General features: G+C 29.6%; 1 protein-coding gene across 2 annotated transcripts; it reads left to right on the forward strand.

Annotated features, from left to right (window-relative positions):
• Positions 1–7,755: 7,755 nt before the first annotated feature.
• LOC131063769 (MADS-box transcription factor 23) lies at positions 7,756–10,399 on the forward strand. Of its 2 annotated transcripts, none has more exons than XM_059221543.1 (7): positions 7,756–8,034; positions 8,875–8,941; positions 9,083–9,144; positions 9,240–9,339; positions 9,438–9,479; positions 9,830–9,871; positions 10,028–10,399. In XM_059221543.1, the coding sequence occupies exons 1-7, from the start codon at positions 7,853–7,855 to the stop codon at positions 10,148–10,150; spliced, it is 618 nt and encodes a 205-aa protein (XP_059077526.1). In that variant the 5' UTR covers positions 7,756–7,852; the 3' UTR covers positions 10,151–10,399. The 2 variants fall into 2 exon arrangements, with proteins under 2 accessions (XP_059077526.1, XP_059077525.1); XM_059221542.1 differs by having other exon boundaries at positions 7,794–8,034; positions 9,080–9,144.
• Positions 10,400–12,463: the final 2,064 nt, after the last annotated feature.

A 12,463-nucleotide genomic window follows, 5' to 3' on the forward strand; every position in this document is an offset into this window, starting at 1 on the left:
TCTATCTTTATGGAATTGTATATTCTCACATACTGGGGCATCTTCTTTAAATATTTTCTTGGAAAAATCTCACCCACCCATCCCTTGCCATTAAATAGGTTGTATTTCTTCACCGCCCTTTCAATGTCATCAACAAAAATGAAAACTTCTTTGATGTAGCCTAAACATAGATGCAACAGAGACCCATAATTTTGAGGTAAATCAAAAGCATTAGTAAGAGAATACATATATTACTAGTAAAGGATAGAGACTATGATGTTTTTTAAGGATAAGCACCTCTTCTCCCACTACAGTGATGATTTCCTATTGAATCTTGACATAATCCCACTTGAAAATGTGCTTCAAGTGCTCCATTCTATAGGTCTGCGAGGTTAGGAACTCCCAACCTATGAATGCAATTGATATGCGTTGATTAAGTGGTTTGTACTCCATTGTCATGAACATTGAGAGCAAAAAAGGATGAGACAAAATGAGCCTTTTCTCCCCTTAAATATATTTATTCAAAGGCTTCACATGAATTTTAGAATGTAATAAACTTAAAATAGTAATTTCGTCACATAAGAGAAATATTTAACACATTTAAAAGCTATTTTCGGGGTACTTTGTGAGTATCCTTAATATTTACTTGAAACCCTTCACATATGCAAAACTCATTACCATTAAAAAACAATCTTTGAGGTGGTTCCACAATATCTAGGTGGGATACCACTTGTCAAGAATGTGCAAAAAGGAGATTTAATGGAGCCTTGATTGTACTTTCAATGTCCAATGCTAGCTTTTCTTATTTCTTTGGAATCATTCCCTATCATGTACGCATGTTAGAACAATACCACCTCGGGAACAAATATAGCCACATGTCCTACTACTTATAATACTGACTAGGAACATTTAATCTATGACGCTTGGGTAAAGTACAAAGCTATGTCACACTTTTATAAAGGAAATGGCCAATGGGGTGGCTGCAAGAAGTTGAGTCCCACTTTTGGGCAAAAAGTGGAAGTGTTTTCTTTGTTTTTCAAATTTTATGTCGATTGATGTCAAAATTTGATGCACTTAGAGATTGAATCTCAAAAAACTTCAGTAGTAGAAAATGTAGTGCTCAGAGTCTACTTTTCAAATATGTAATTTATTTTAATACCCACATGGTAGAAATCACTTTTTAGTAGGCATGTTTAAAAACCAATGTTTCAAAATGCCTGTTTCAGGACCATACCGCACATGTGTACGACCACCCTTTTTTGATGCAAATTATCCTTCTAGGAAACAATACCTAAGACACCAAATATTGATGAGAATAGTTTTTCTTTTTTTTAATTGAATATATATTTTTTTTATTAATTTTTAACTGACAATAAAGTATATTTTCAAAACAGTGGGTGTACGACCACCATAATTTGATGAAAATTTCATATTTTTCAATTTTATTTTTTTTAATATTCAAAAGAATTGTATGTAGATCGATTTCATATAATTTATTTTTCTAAAATCCTAAAAACCAAAATGTTATTAAAGGTTTAGTGAACCTTTGTATTTTAGGTTTAGGTTCCACTTTTGATTAATAAATAATACAAAAATAGTAAAAATAATCTTATCACTATGAAATTTACATTTCTGAAATTAGGATGCTGAAAACTCTAATGGGTTTTTGTTTCATAAAAAAATTCAATCAGAAAGGCCCTCAAAAAATTAGGCCAAGGTAGAAATCTGATGTCGTTTTACCTTAGTCATTTTTTGGAGGTCCAAGCATAGGCTTGGTGGGACCAAGCCTATCCCAAAGAAAAAAACAATGCTTAGGGTTGTTTCCTACTCCTAATTTTAACAAACAGGCACCCATTTTTTAAATTCAAAAAATGGGCGCCCGTTTCGCTTTGTACCGTTGAAAGCAAAATGAGCACCCATTTTAAAAAATGGGCACCCAATTCTAAAACAGGCACCCGATTTGAAAACAATGGGTGCCTGTTTAGCTTCGGGCACCTGAACCAAAACACGCACACGTTTTCAAAAAATGTGCACCTGTTTTTTAATGGCTCAGGCACTCGAAGTGAAATGGGTGCCCAATTTGTAAAAATCGGGCACCTGTTTCTAGTGGGCTCTTTTCTCTACCCGTGGACTTCCACGGGATTGGGACCCAACTTTGTGCATTTACCCAATGGTGATTCAACTTTTTAAATTGAATCAATAGAAAGTAAAATATATGTTTTTAATTTTAAAATTATGTAAACTAATAAAATGTATATTCTTTTGTGTATTTTATGTTTGAAATTTTTAGAAAAATTTTAAAAATTATTTGAATATAGTTTTGTATAAAGTAAACATTATAATTTTTTTTTTTGGTCGGTAATTTTTGATATATATTGATTTCCAGGAAAAAGGGCTACAATAATCCGAGGCCATATAGATTTCAACATCGGCCCTAAGAACTAATAGTCCTAGCCTGCTATGCAGGGCGTTTAAACTGAAAAGGAAATAAAACCAGTACTGTGCGATTCTGCACTAGATATTACAGTCATCCATAAAATATTGTTTTTTTAAAAAAAACCAGTAAATAGCAAAAAACAAAATGGATTTTTTGCACCATATCCACTTAGTCGGTGTCGCTCTGGTTTGTCTGCTTCTCCTCCTCATCTGCAATGTCTGCCAAAGCTTTTCCTTTGGCTGCTTCGGTCTTCATCTTCGGGATGCAATCCAAATTCCCAAATTCTGGGTCTCCCTCTAGACTTGCTAAGAATTGGACCACCCACCCTTCCTCAAACTGGTCTCACAGTTCTCTCCCCACCTCCATGCATGCCACCACCTTGAGGGATTTCAGTACCTCATATGTTCTTATTAATTTGATGTAGAGCTTCATGGCTTCCCAGCCTATGCGAGTTCGCTCTCTGCATTGCTCCTTTATTCAATTCTTTGGCCCTCGAACAAAGGGTAGTATCTCCTCCTCGACATCTCCTTCTCGAATGTGGATTCCAGTATAAAGTGGATGTGCACCAACTCCTTGCCCAACATTAGACGTGCTGCACTCCACAATTTCTCTTCCTTGTATTTGAAGAGTCCTTGCATTCATTTGTCTGACACCGTTTCCAGAAAAGGAACTAGTTTCTTCTCTATTCTTAGGGTAAAATTCACCTCGATTGAACCTACTAAAAAACTGTTAACTCAACACACTACATTGCAAAAGACACAAAATTCCTCATTAATCTGATTCTTTGATGATAGCTCATAAACCAAAATAGTAATTCCTCCATCGTTGTTTGCGACAGGTCATAAATGCATAATCAATGATATAAATGGAAAAAAATTTCAAGGCAGATTTATTGTCCTCCGCCATTATCTCGAATAGATGCATTGCGTTCGGTAACTGCCTCATTAATTGCAGTTCCTTTGAAAAGGCATACTTGTCCTTATAGGCTGTCTTGCGTGCTTATTGATTTTCTCATGCTTTTAGGACTGCATTAATTCCACTTCCACAAACTACCGTCTCCCTTCCACCACTTGGCCATTTGGCCTGTCATGTCACATCTGATGTTGGAGAGGAGGTCCACCACTACATTGGCACCTCGTCTGACATGGGAGACTCGAAACTCCTCAAAGGAGTTGAGTTTTTCTCAGATGGTCTCCACCCAATGGGATAATTTCCACGATGAGGTCTTACCCTTCGCTATTGCATTGATAATCACTTGGTAATCTCCTTCCAAGTGCAACTTTGGGATTTTCATGTTTATAGCCAATTCAGTGGTCACTAGTGCTGCCTGTGCCTCCGCTTTGTTATTTGTTCCATCCTGCAATCATCTTGCACCCTTGAAAAGGATGACCCCTTTATCATTTCTTGCGACTACTCCCACTCCTGAGGTTCCCGAATTTCCCTTAGATGCCCCATCAAAGTTTATTTTTATCCACTCCTTAGATGGTGGTTCCCATTTAACCTCTTCTTTTTCTAAAGGGGGGTTAACCCTCAAAGACCCATTAACGGGTTGTAAACGCTATAATTTAGTTGTTGATAAAATGTTGAAATTGCTGTTACACAAACCACCACAGTTTATTTAATACACCTTTTCTTCAATTTTTTTAATTTATATTGATAACTTGAAACTTTAGTGCATGGATATATTTTTTACTATTTTTAATAAATATATATTTTTCAATAAATTTGAAAACTTGCATGTACTGAAATATAACTCTTTCCATTTGCCACCACTTTTTTTATTCATTATTTATCCAAATTTAAAAAAAATTATATCATCTTCACATAGATTCTTTACTCTAGTGCATCATATTTCTTTTTCAAATTTTTTAAATAAATTTAAGTATTTTTTCTTGTCAAGATAATCACTTATATTTAAGTATCGATTACCTACTTTCAATAAAAATAAAATGTAGAATATAAAAAATAATTAAAATATTAAAAGAGATAATTTTTGGAATATTCAGTTGTAGATCTATAAAAGGGTATTTTTACATTTCAAATTTTTTTTTTATAAGAGTGGGAATTGTTGAAACATTGAATTTTTCAAATTTTTTTTTTTGGTTTTTAGACACAAAGTGATATAAAATATACATTTAGTAGACACTTCCAATTAGAAAAGCCACATTATGGTTTCCACTTGCTGTGTACAATATCTTGAGCATTAGAATTATAAGCACACAAGCAATTATTTAAAAGATTCATTAATGAAAAAGTGAGCAAGTTCCTCATCGAAGTGAATAACTTTAGAATTAAGCTTAATCTCCCTCAGATTATTTGGCATCCATTATTGGCTAGGGCATTTGTAAGACCATTTTCATCTTTGAAACAATGTTTAATTGTATAATTTCCACTACACTTCAGTTTCTCCCAAGCCTCCTAAAGGGTGTATCACACACTCTATTTAGGATAATAAGGTTCTATGCTTTTTTGCTTGATTGTATATGCCGACCTTACATTTTTTACAAAGAAAAATAAATAGGTCATCAACAACCTATTAACATAGAGGAGTAGCAACAAATATTAGACAACAAAAAGATTTGAATACATTAGCAAAAAAAAAAAAACCAAGAGAGAACAAGGATTGAGTAAAAAAAATACTTAAATACATAAATAAATAAATAACTGCAAGAGAGTAAATAGAAACAATATTAAATAGTCCTTAAACTAGAGCTTTGTTCCTTTATTTTCCTCTCTTGATGTCAAGGAAAAATTATTTTAGTTCTTTGCACAAATTTTGGAGGACAATTTCTCCTCTTTTCTATAAATATCAATGAATCATTATCAATATAGTCCATAAAATATTAGGTTCAAGGAGGAGATCATTTAACTATCTTCTCAATAAGAGTCCCCATGTGACATTGGATGACTGAGGATGTTGGCATATACCTATGCATGTCTACCAAGGTTATGCACAAGTGAATCAAAATAATTTTCATAACATCTAAATCAACCAACAATGGCATTAGATGAGCGTTTTTATAAATATAAAAGAACCACTCAAGAAAATAAGTATTACAATAACATGAAGAAGAGGTCTATCAATGGTTAGATGGTATGGAAGAGCTAGATCCTTATACGAAGCTACTATAATAACCTTGTTATTAAATTAACAACAACACAAATTCAAGTGACTAATATCAAAGCGCTATTAAGATTGGAAAGGAACAACTTTGTAATAAAGAAGATGAACCCAAGCCTTGTATTAAACCTATAGGATAATATTCAACAAATGATCCTCAGAGATCAATATAAACTAATATTCAATAAAAACTAGATCAATTTTTTAAAAGTGCTACAATTTGTTATGAATAGACTCAAAACAATGATCACACAAGAAACAAAATTGTATTGTCACTATAAACAAGATGTGCTCATATAATATAATAAATTATATAATTATATAATTTATCTTTTGAGGTGTCAAATTCTATATGTCATATTTGAATTTTAAGAAAATTTATCAAACATATATATATAAGCAAACAATTACACATATTAATTAAACTAAACAAAAAATACAAACTTCTTTTGATTGATAAAGCATGGAAAAGGATTTGAACCAAATTTATTATAGCATAAGACCCATTAAAACACTAATGAGCTATACAGGCCTCAAAAGTAATCAAAAAGGGAAAAAATAGTAGCAAGCTTAAGCCCAAAATAAATAGAGAATGCTCACACTTTAACAAAATTGGCATGACTATTTATTCTAATGTTTAATAAAATCCAATTAGAAAATAATAAGAATTAAATAAATCTTTTAAATACATAACATAGATGTCAAAGATTTTTTGTAATTACAATAATTTAATCTATAGATATATATTATGATAATATATATTACGGTCTTACAAATTTTCTTATGTTTTCATGTTATAATAATGATATATCTTTTAAATTTTGAGTACATTTTTCAAAAGTAATCTAAATTTGATAATTATTAATTATATTAGTTTTTTATCATATAAGCATGGAGAGGGCCATGTTCCCATTAATAGAACAACAATTCAGTACATCAACCCATCAAGAAGCAATTAGCCCAGAAATAGCTAGAAGCAAATAGACAACAAAGACCAGAAACCACCCTTCCACAATTAAAAAAAGACTAGTTGAACAGGGTCCAATAGTTGTTATAGCAATTGTTAAATGATTTGTCAACATGTAAATTAAAAAATAACCAAATGTTGATCAAAATAGACCTATACTTGAACACATAAGAACCTATAAATGTTATATAAAAATACAAATATACATTCATTAACAAGTGAAGTAAATAATTTTTTGTTTAAAATAAAATATCATAACTATACACTATAAAGGTGTCATTTAAAAAATAAGATGCTCATTTAATAAAATAAGATACTTGTGCAAGTATTGTTGTAATAGTAAGAATGGTAATAACATATTCCAAGTTCTTTTTACCTTCTCTAAATTCCTTAGCTCTGGTTTTCAGCTCTTTTTAATTATAATAATTAATAGTTAATGATATATTAAAAAAAATAAAATATGTAATTTAAATGTGATTCATAATTTTTGTTTATTTTATAATGAAATTAAGTTTTATTAGAAAAAAAAAAAAAGTATTATTTTTCATTATTTATATTTATGTTAGAAGTTTCAATTCACCAATCTATTATCTTCATTATTTTATTTGTCAAAATTTCAATTTATTATATTGTCAATGACAATTACTATAAATTTATCTCTATATAAAACCTATTTAAAATCAAGAAGACCCAAAATTATAAACAATAAAATTATTTCAATATATCTTTTAAAAAAGAATAATATATTAAAAATAAAAATAAAAATCAATAAAAATATTAAATTAAGATTTATAAAACTCTAAAAGATAGTTGTGCCCTAATATTGTTGAGTTAAAACTGTGAAGAGAGAGAGAATTAACAAAATGAGTGAAGATTGATAAGTAGGGAGATATCGTTCAGATATTATTATAATAATTGCAATGCCTTGGGTATAATCTCTTCTCATACCCAGAGGAAAAAATGTCTGTTTTTCTCCAATGGTTAATAATTTTAAAATCAGATTTGACGTACCAAAGAAACCTATGAAGACTTCAATGTCCTAACAAACGTATGACCTGCAACATCAATGCACTGTGGTCCCAATGCCTTTTCCGTATAGTGTGGTCCAAGTTCCTTTCTATTGACAAGTGGAAGAATTCACTACCATCTGTAATCGAAGCTTTCTGTCTGCTCACAGTTGTATACCATTTTCAGACCTTGACCTCTTCTGTCGTGCATTCTACTAGTAGAAACTTGCACCTCACAATAACTGCTGTGCTTCTGACTTGGTATTTCTCCTCATCAGCACTTATTTTCATGTAAACCTAATCTTTTTGTGTTTTGAAGGCAAAGAGCTGTGAGAGAAACAATGGGCAGGGGCAAGATTGAGATAAAAAAAATTGAAAATACAACAAACAGGCAGGTAACATTTTCCAAGAGAAGATCAGGGCTCTTCAAGAAAGCAAAGGAGATATCAATTTTATGTGCAGCAGATGTTGCTGTTATAGTCTTCAATAATACTGGAAGGCTTTTTGATTTTGCAAGCTCAAGGTCAGTCAATTTTTTTTTTAAATGGATCTATAAAACAACATATATCATCCATGGGTTATTTCTCTTTATATAATTTTTATAGATCATACTAAATCTATAAGATTGTATATATATTGCTATCTAACAGCTCTAAATGCTTAAAAAAAATTCAAAGATTTTCTCTCACAGCTCTATATATATTGCTATCTAACAGCTCTAAATGCTTTATATTTACTTTTATATGCTTTTTGACATTAAAAAATTCAGATTTTTGAATTTGGATTATTGTTTTTTAAATTTTCTCATCTAACAAAACTAAATGCATAGAACTTCGAATCTTTATTATTCGAGGCCTTAAAATTATCTACTATTATAAGCTTCATTTCACACAAATCTTGTAACTTGGATTCTCTCACAGATTTTATATACTAGGAATGTTTTCTTAGATATAAAGGTCAATCTTACCTAAAAGTGATTGTTATTTTAAATTTTTTCCTTCTCTTCAGAATGGAAATCAATGTGTTTACCTTTACATGTTAAGAAGAGTGGAAGAAATAGAAATTTTATAGAAAAAAAAATCTAATACACGTCTTCGATTTTCTTATAATATTCAAGATCTGTTTATCTTTTAATAACATTAAAAGTATTGGAAGACATAACGAATGCTCCTAACCTAAACGCAATGCTTTATCTTAGTTTTGCTTCTTCACACTCCAAATGGGTATCAAATGCCAGTGTCTACATATAAGAAAAGGTTGAGGAAATCATACAGAGTTAAACCTATTAAAATAATTTTAATAGACTGAATTTAAAAGATCTATTTTAAAGTGTTCTAAGTTGAAATAAATTATACTGTACTAGCATGAAAAGAATTTTGGAGAGATACAGGAATGCCTCTGGAGGAATAGCTTGGAACAATGAATATAAGGTGGGCGTCCCCTCAAAACTATTTATTTTAAGAACTAAATACAGTATACAGCTTGCTGATTTCTTAGATCATTGTAAATGATTTGGGTTTCAAAGCACACATAACTTATTTCTTATGGGTTTTTTGTCTGGTCTCAAGCAGCAAATGCTTTCTCAATTTAGAAATCTGAGGGAAGAAAATGAGGAGCTGCGAAAGGAACTGAGGTAGTGTTGTGTGTATAATCTCAAATTTTTTAGGGTAAATAAAAGGTGTAAGATTAAAGAGACATTGAGTTTCATTCCAATAATCTTCTGTGTAGTTGTGTGACGGGTGAAGATGTGGAGACATTTACACCAAAACAATTGGGCTATCTTGAAGAAAATCTTGTGCTTGCAGCAAAGAAAGTTCGAGAGAGAAAGGCAAACATTTTATAAGCACATTAATACGTGTATATTAGTTCAACAAAAAATATTGTATACTGATCAGTTTTCCTCTTTTACTTGGTGTTTCAAAACAGATAGAAGTCTTAAAATATGAACGCCGAAAGACAGAAAGCAAGGTAACATTGACACAAGCATTTAATCTTCTTCTTAAAATAACAGTTATCTATTAACAGCATGAATTTTCCACACTTTATGATGTCGGTATGCATTGATCTCTGATTTTGATTCTTAATATTTACTAACATCAATGTTTCAGATATGAAAATAAATAAAATCAGTTTTATCTTATTGATGGATCGTAATATATGATCTAAAATCATCAAAAGAAATAAAATCAATTTTATCTTATAAGATCGTGAAATATAATCCAAAACATTGATATTATAAAATAATACAAAATCGAATCCAGAAATCTCTACATACTGAGTCTTCTATCTGTGTTTACTTTGATCTTGGTTGTGTACAGGTAATTGGGTTGCAGCAGAAGTGCTCTATTCTCAAGGAATGGGTAGGTATTACATACAAATTCATTCATTTGGTTAAAGACTTCAGATTTTTACAGTCAGATGATATCTTCAGTAGAATTACAAAATCAATAATATGAAAATGATATAAATTCAATCTAAATTTTGTAACACTAATATTTGTCTGTTCTATCTTGTAGCTTACAAATCCGGAAAATGGTAAAGAAAATGATCTAAACGATTGTAACTGGGAGGGGCAAACTCTTCCACCTGCATTTCGTGTACAACCAAGCCAGCGGAACCTGCAACGCAGCGGATATTGAAACCCTAACCCTAGAGATTAGGGTTTCTGCTCCACTATCTGTTTCTCTATAGATTTGTAAGTTATTTACCTGCATTTACGATGGTGTTGCTCCATGGACGAAAGCATATATTTTTATACCTTAAATAGATTGCCAGAAAAACTATGAGTAAAAACCCTAAAATCAACAATGTAAAGGTTAATCTAAAAAAATATTGAACTGTTTGATATAAATAATAGTTTTAAGAGCTTGACAGCGTGTTTTCTTCTCTGTTAAAGCTTACCTGCAATTTATGATCCGACTGATTTATGTTGACTGTATGCGGTTGTTAATACAATTTTTTTTCTTCTCAAAAATATCTCATAAATATCGTATCGAAAAGCCTAAAATTCAAGAACATGGTCTGCTTTTGGCTCAATCATACCTGATATTGAAAATTATACCTGCTTCAATATTTTGAAGCCCTGCTTTTGGGTATGAATACTGTCCTTTGCCTTTTCTGGAGACTTGTTTACAGTTTCTTCAATTTAATTGCTTGAAACAAAATACTACAGAAATTGCTTAAAGTTTAGATTCTGCAAACGTGGCATCTAGCGCTCAAATTTGCTCCGCAGAGATAAATTCAAGGCATCAACCACTCCTGCACATTATTTTTGAACCAGAAATAAATTTATATTTTAACTCTGCAGAAATTCTATAACTCCCTCCTTAAATCCATGAGGTCATTAGATTCGACAAGCATAGGTTTCATTTCATCTATTAAAGCTCCCAAGAAGTTATATGCTTCATGTGAACGGTTTTTTTTTCTTTTTTTTATTAATTTTTTTTTTTTGTCTTTGAAGTGTATATAAAAAGTAGTATTGGTTCCGTTGAGTTACTTTTGAAAATAAAATTATTGATCATTTTCTAAATTGTTATTTATATTTAGCAAAGTTCTTGTCAAATGTTGGCATTACAATTTTGAAAAAACATGACATTGCTATTAGATTATTCACGAATTTTACTCTTCTTTAAATTGATAAAAAGATAGAATACATTAGAGAAAACATGTAACACCATTAAGATTTGACATGTATAAAAGATAGAATACATTTTACAAATATTCTAATTATTACTCTTTTTTATTGAAAGTTAAAATCAAATTCAATCAACTACTAGTTTGTATATGTGTATACCTAATCTAGACCAATTTCCTCAAAATTATTTGTAGCCTATAATGAAAATTTGAAATCAAAATATAGAATTGTTCAAAAATACATATAGATTGTTGCACTTTAATATTTTATTTAAAATTCTTAATAAAATACTTTACACAGAATTTCAAACATATTTAAGTATTAATGATATCAAGTTTCCACAATCCATAGAATTATTATAGAAAAACTTTTGGATTAGATTGTGTAGAATTGTTTTACATCAAAACAAAATTCTACACAATTTAATTTAGAAGTTTTTCCATAATATTTAAGTATTTTATATAGAAATAGAAATAATATTATAATAAAATTAAATATTTATTTAACATTTTTTTATTTAAATTAATATTTATAAAGAATAAAGTAACAATTATAAGAAAAAATAAATTCATATGATATAAGTTTTTACATTTTTTTTATAAACAATTAAGATAAGAGTAAATTTAACATTAAAATATAATATGAAAATGTATTATAATATAATATAATAGTATATAATGTTAGAATAATATGATGTATAACATACAATATAGTATAATATACTAATATATTAATATGTGATAATAAAAATATTATAATGTAATATGATAATAATATTGAAATAATATATAATTCAGTAATAGTTATTATTATAATATTAATGTATAAATATAAAAGTATAATATAATAAATATATAATTTCTTAGTTTTAGTAAAAGAAGGTCTACTTTTAATTCACATTATATTTGGAAAAATAAAAAGTTACAAAAATTTTTTAATAGTAGAAAATAAATTATACTTCATGAACAAATCATACTATATAGTTCATAATCTTTTTCATTTTGGTAATTAGCTAAAACATCTTTTAATAATTTCTTGTGTAAAAAATTGCATCTAAAATTTAATGAAGGTAAAAAAAAATTAATATCCAAGGAAGGGGAGGTCACATCCATCCCTAGGAAATCATGAAACTAAGAGATATCAAATGTGTGAGGTATTATTGCAACCAATGATATCTTCTATTCCTCTAACATTAGAGGTGATAGAAAATTTATATTTATGGGAAATTTTAGAGCACACATGTTTTGGGTGATAATGAAAATGAGTTCAAATATTTATGTTATGAACATGAGAACCAAAATTTTCCAACCTATCCACT

This window comes from Cryptomeria japonica, chromosome 5, assembly GCF_030272615.1.
Source record: "Cryptomeria japonica chromosome 5, Sugi_1.0, whole genome shotgun sequence".
Classification (NCBI taxonomy): domain Eukaryota; kingdom Viridiplantae; phylum Streptophyta; class Pinopsida; order Cupressales; family Cupressaceae; genus Cryptomeria; species Cryptomeria japonica.

What these genes read in the sequence shown, in the direction of transcription:
- LOC131063769 (XM_059221542.1), top strand. Translation starts at nt 7,853, where the DNA reads ATGGGCAGGGGCAAGATTGAGATAAAAAAAATTGAAAATACAACAAAC. An exon ending in CTTGGAACAATGAATATAAG is followed by an intron (nt 8,942 to 9,079) that starts GTGGGCGTCCCC and finishes TCTGGTCTCAAG; the next exon opens with CAGCAAATGCTTTCTCAATT. An exon ending in AGAAAGTTCGAGAGAGAAAG is followed by an intron (nt 9,340 to 9,437) that starts GCAAACATTTTA and finishes GTTTCAAAACAG; the next exon opens with ATAGAAGTCTTAAAATATGA.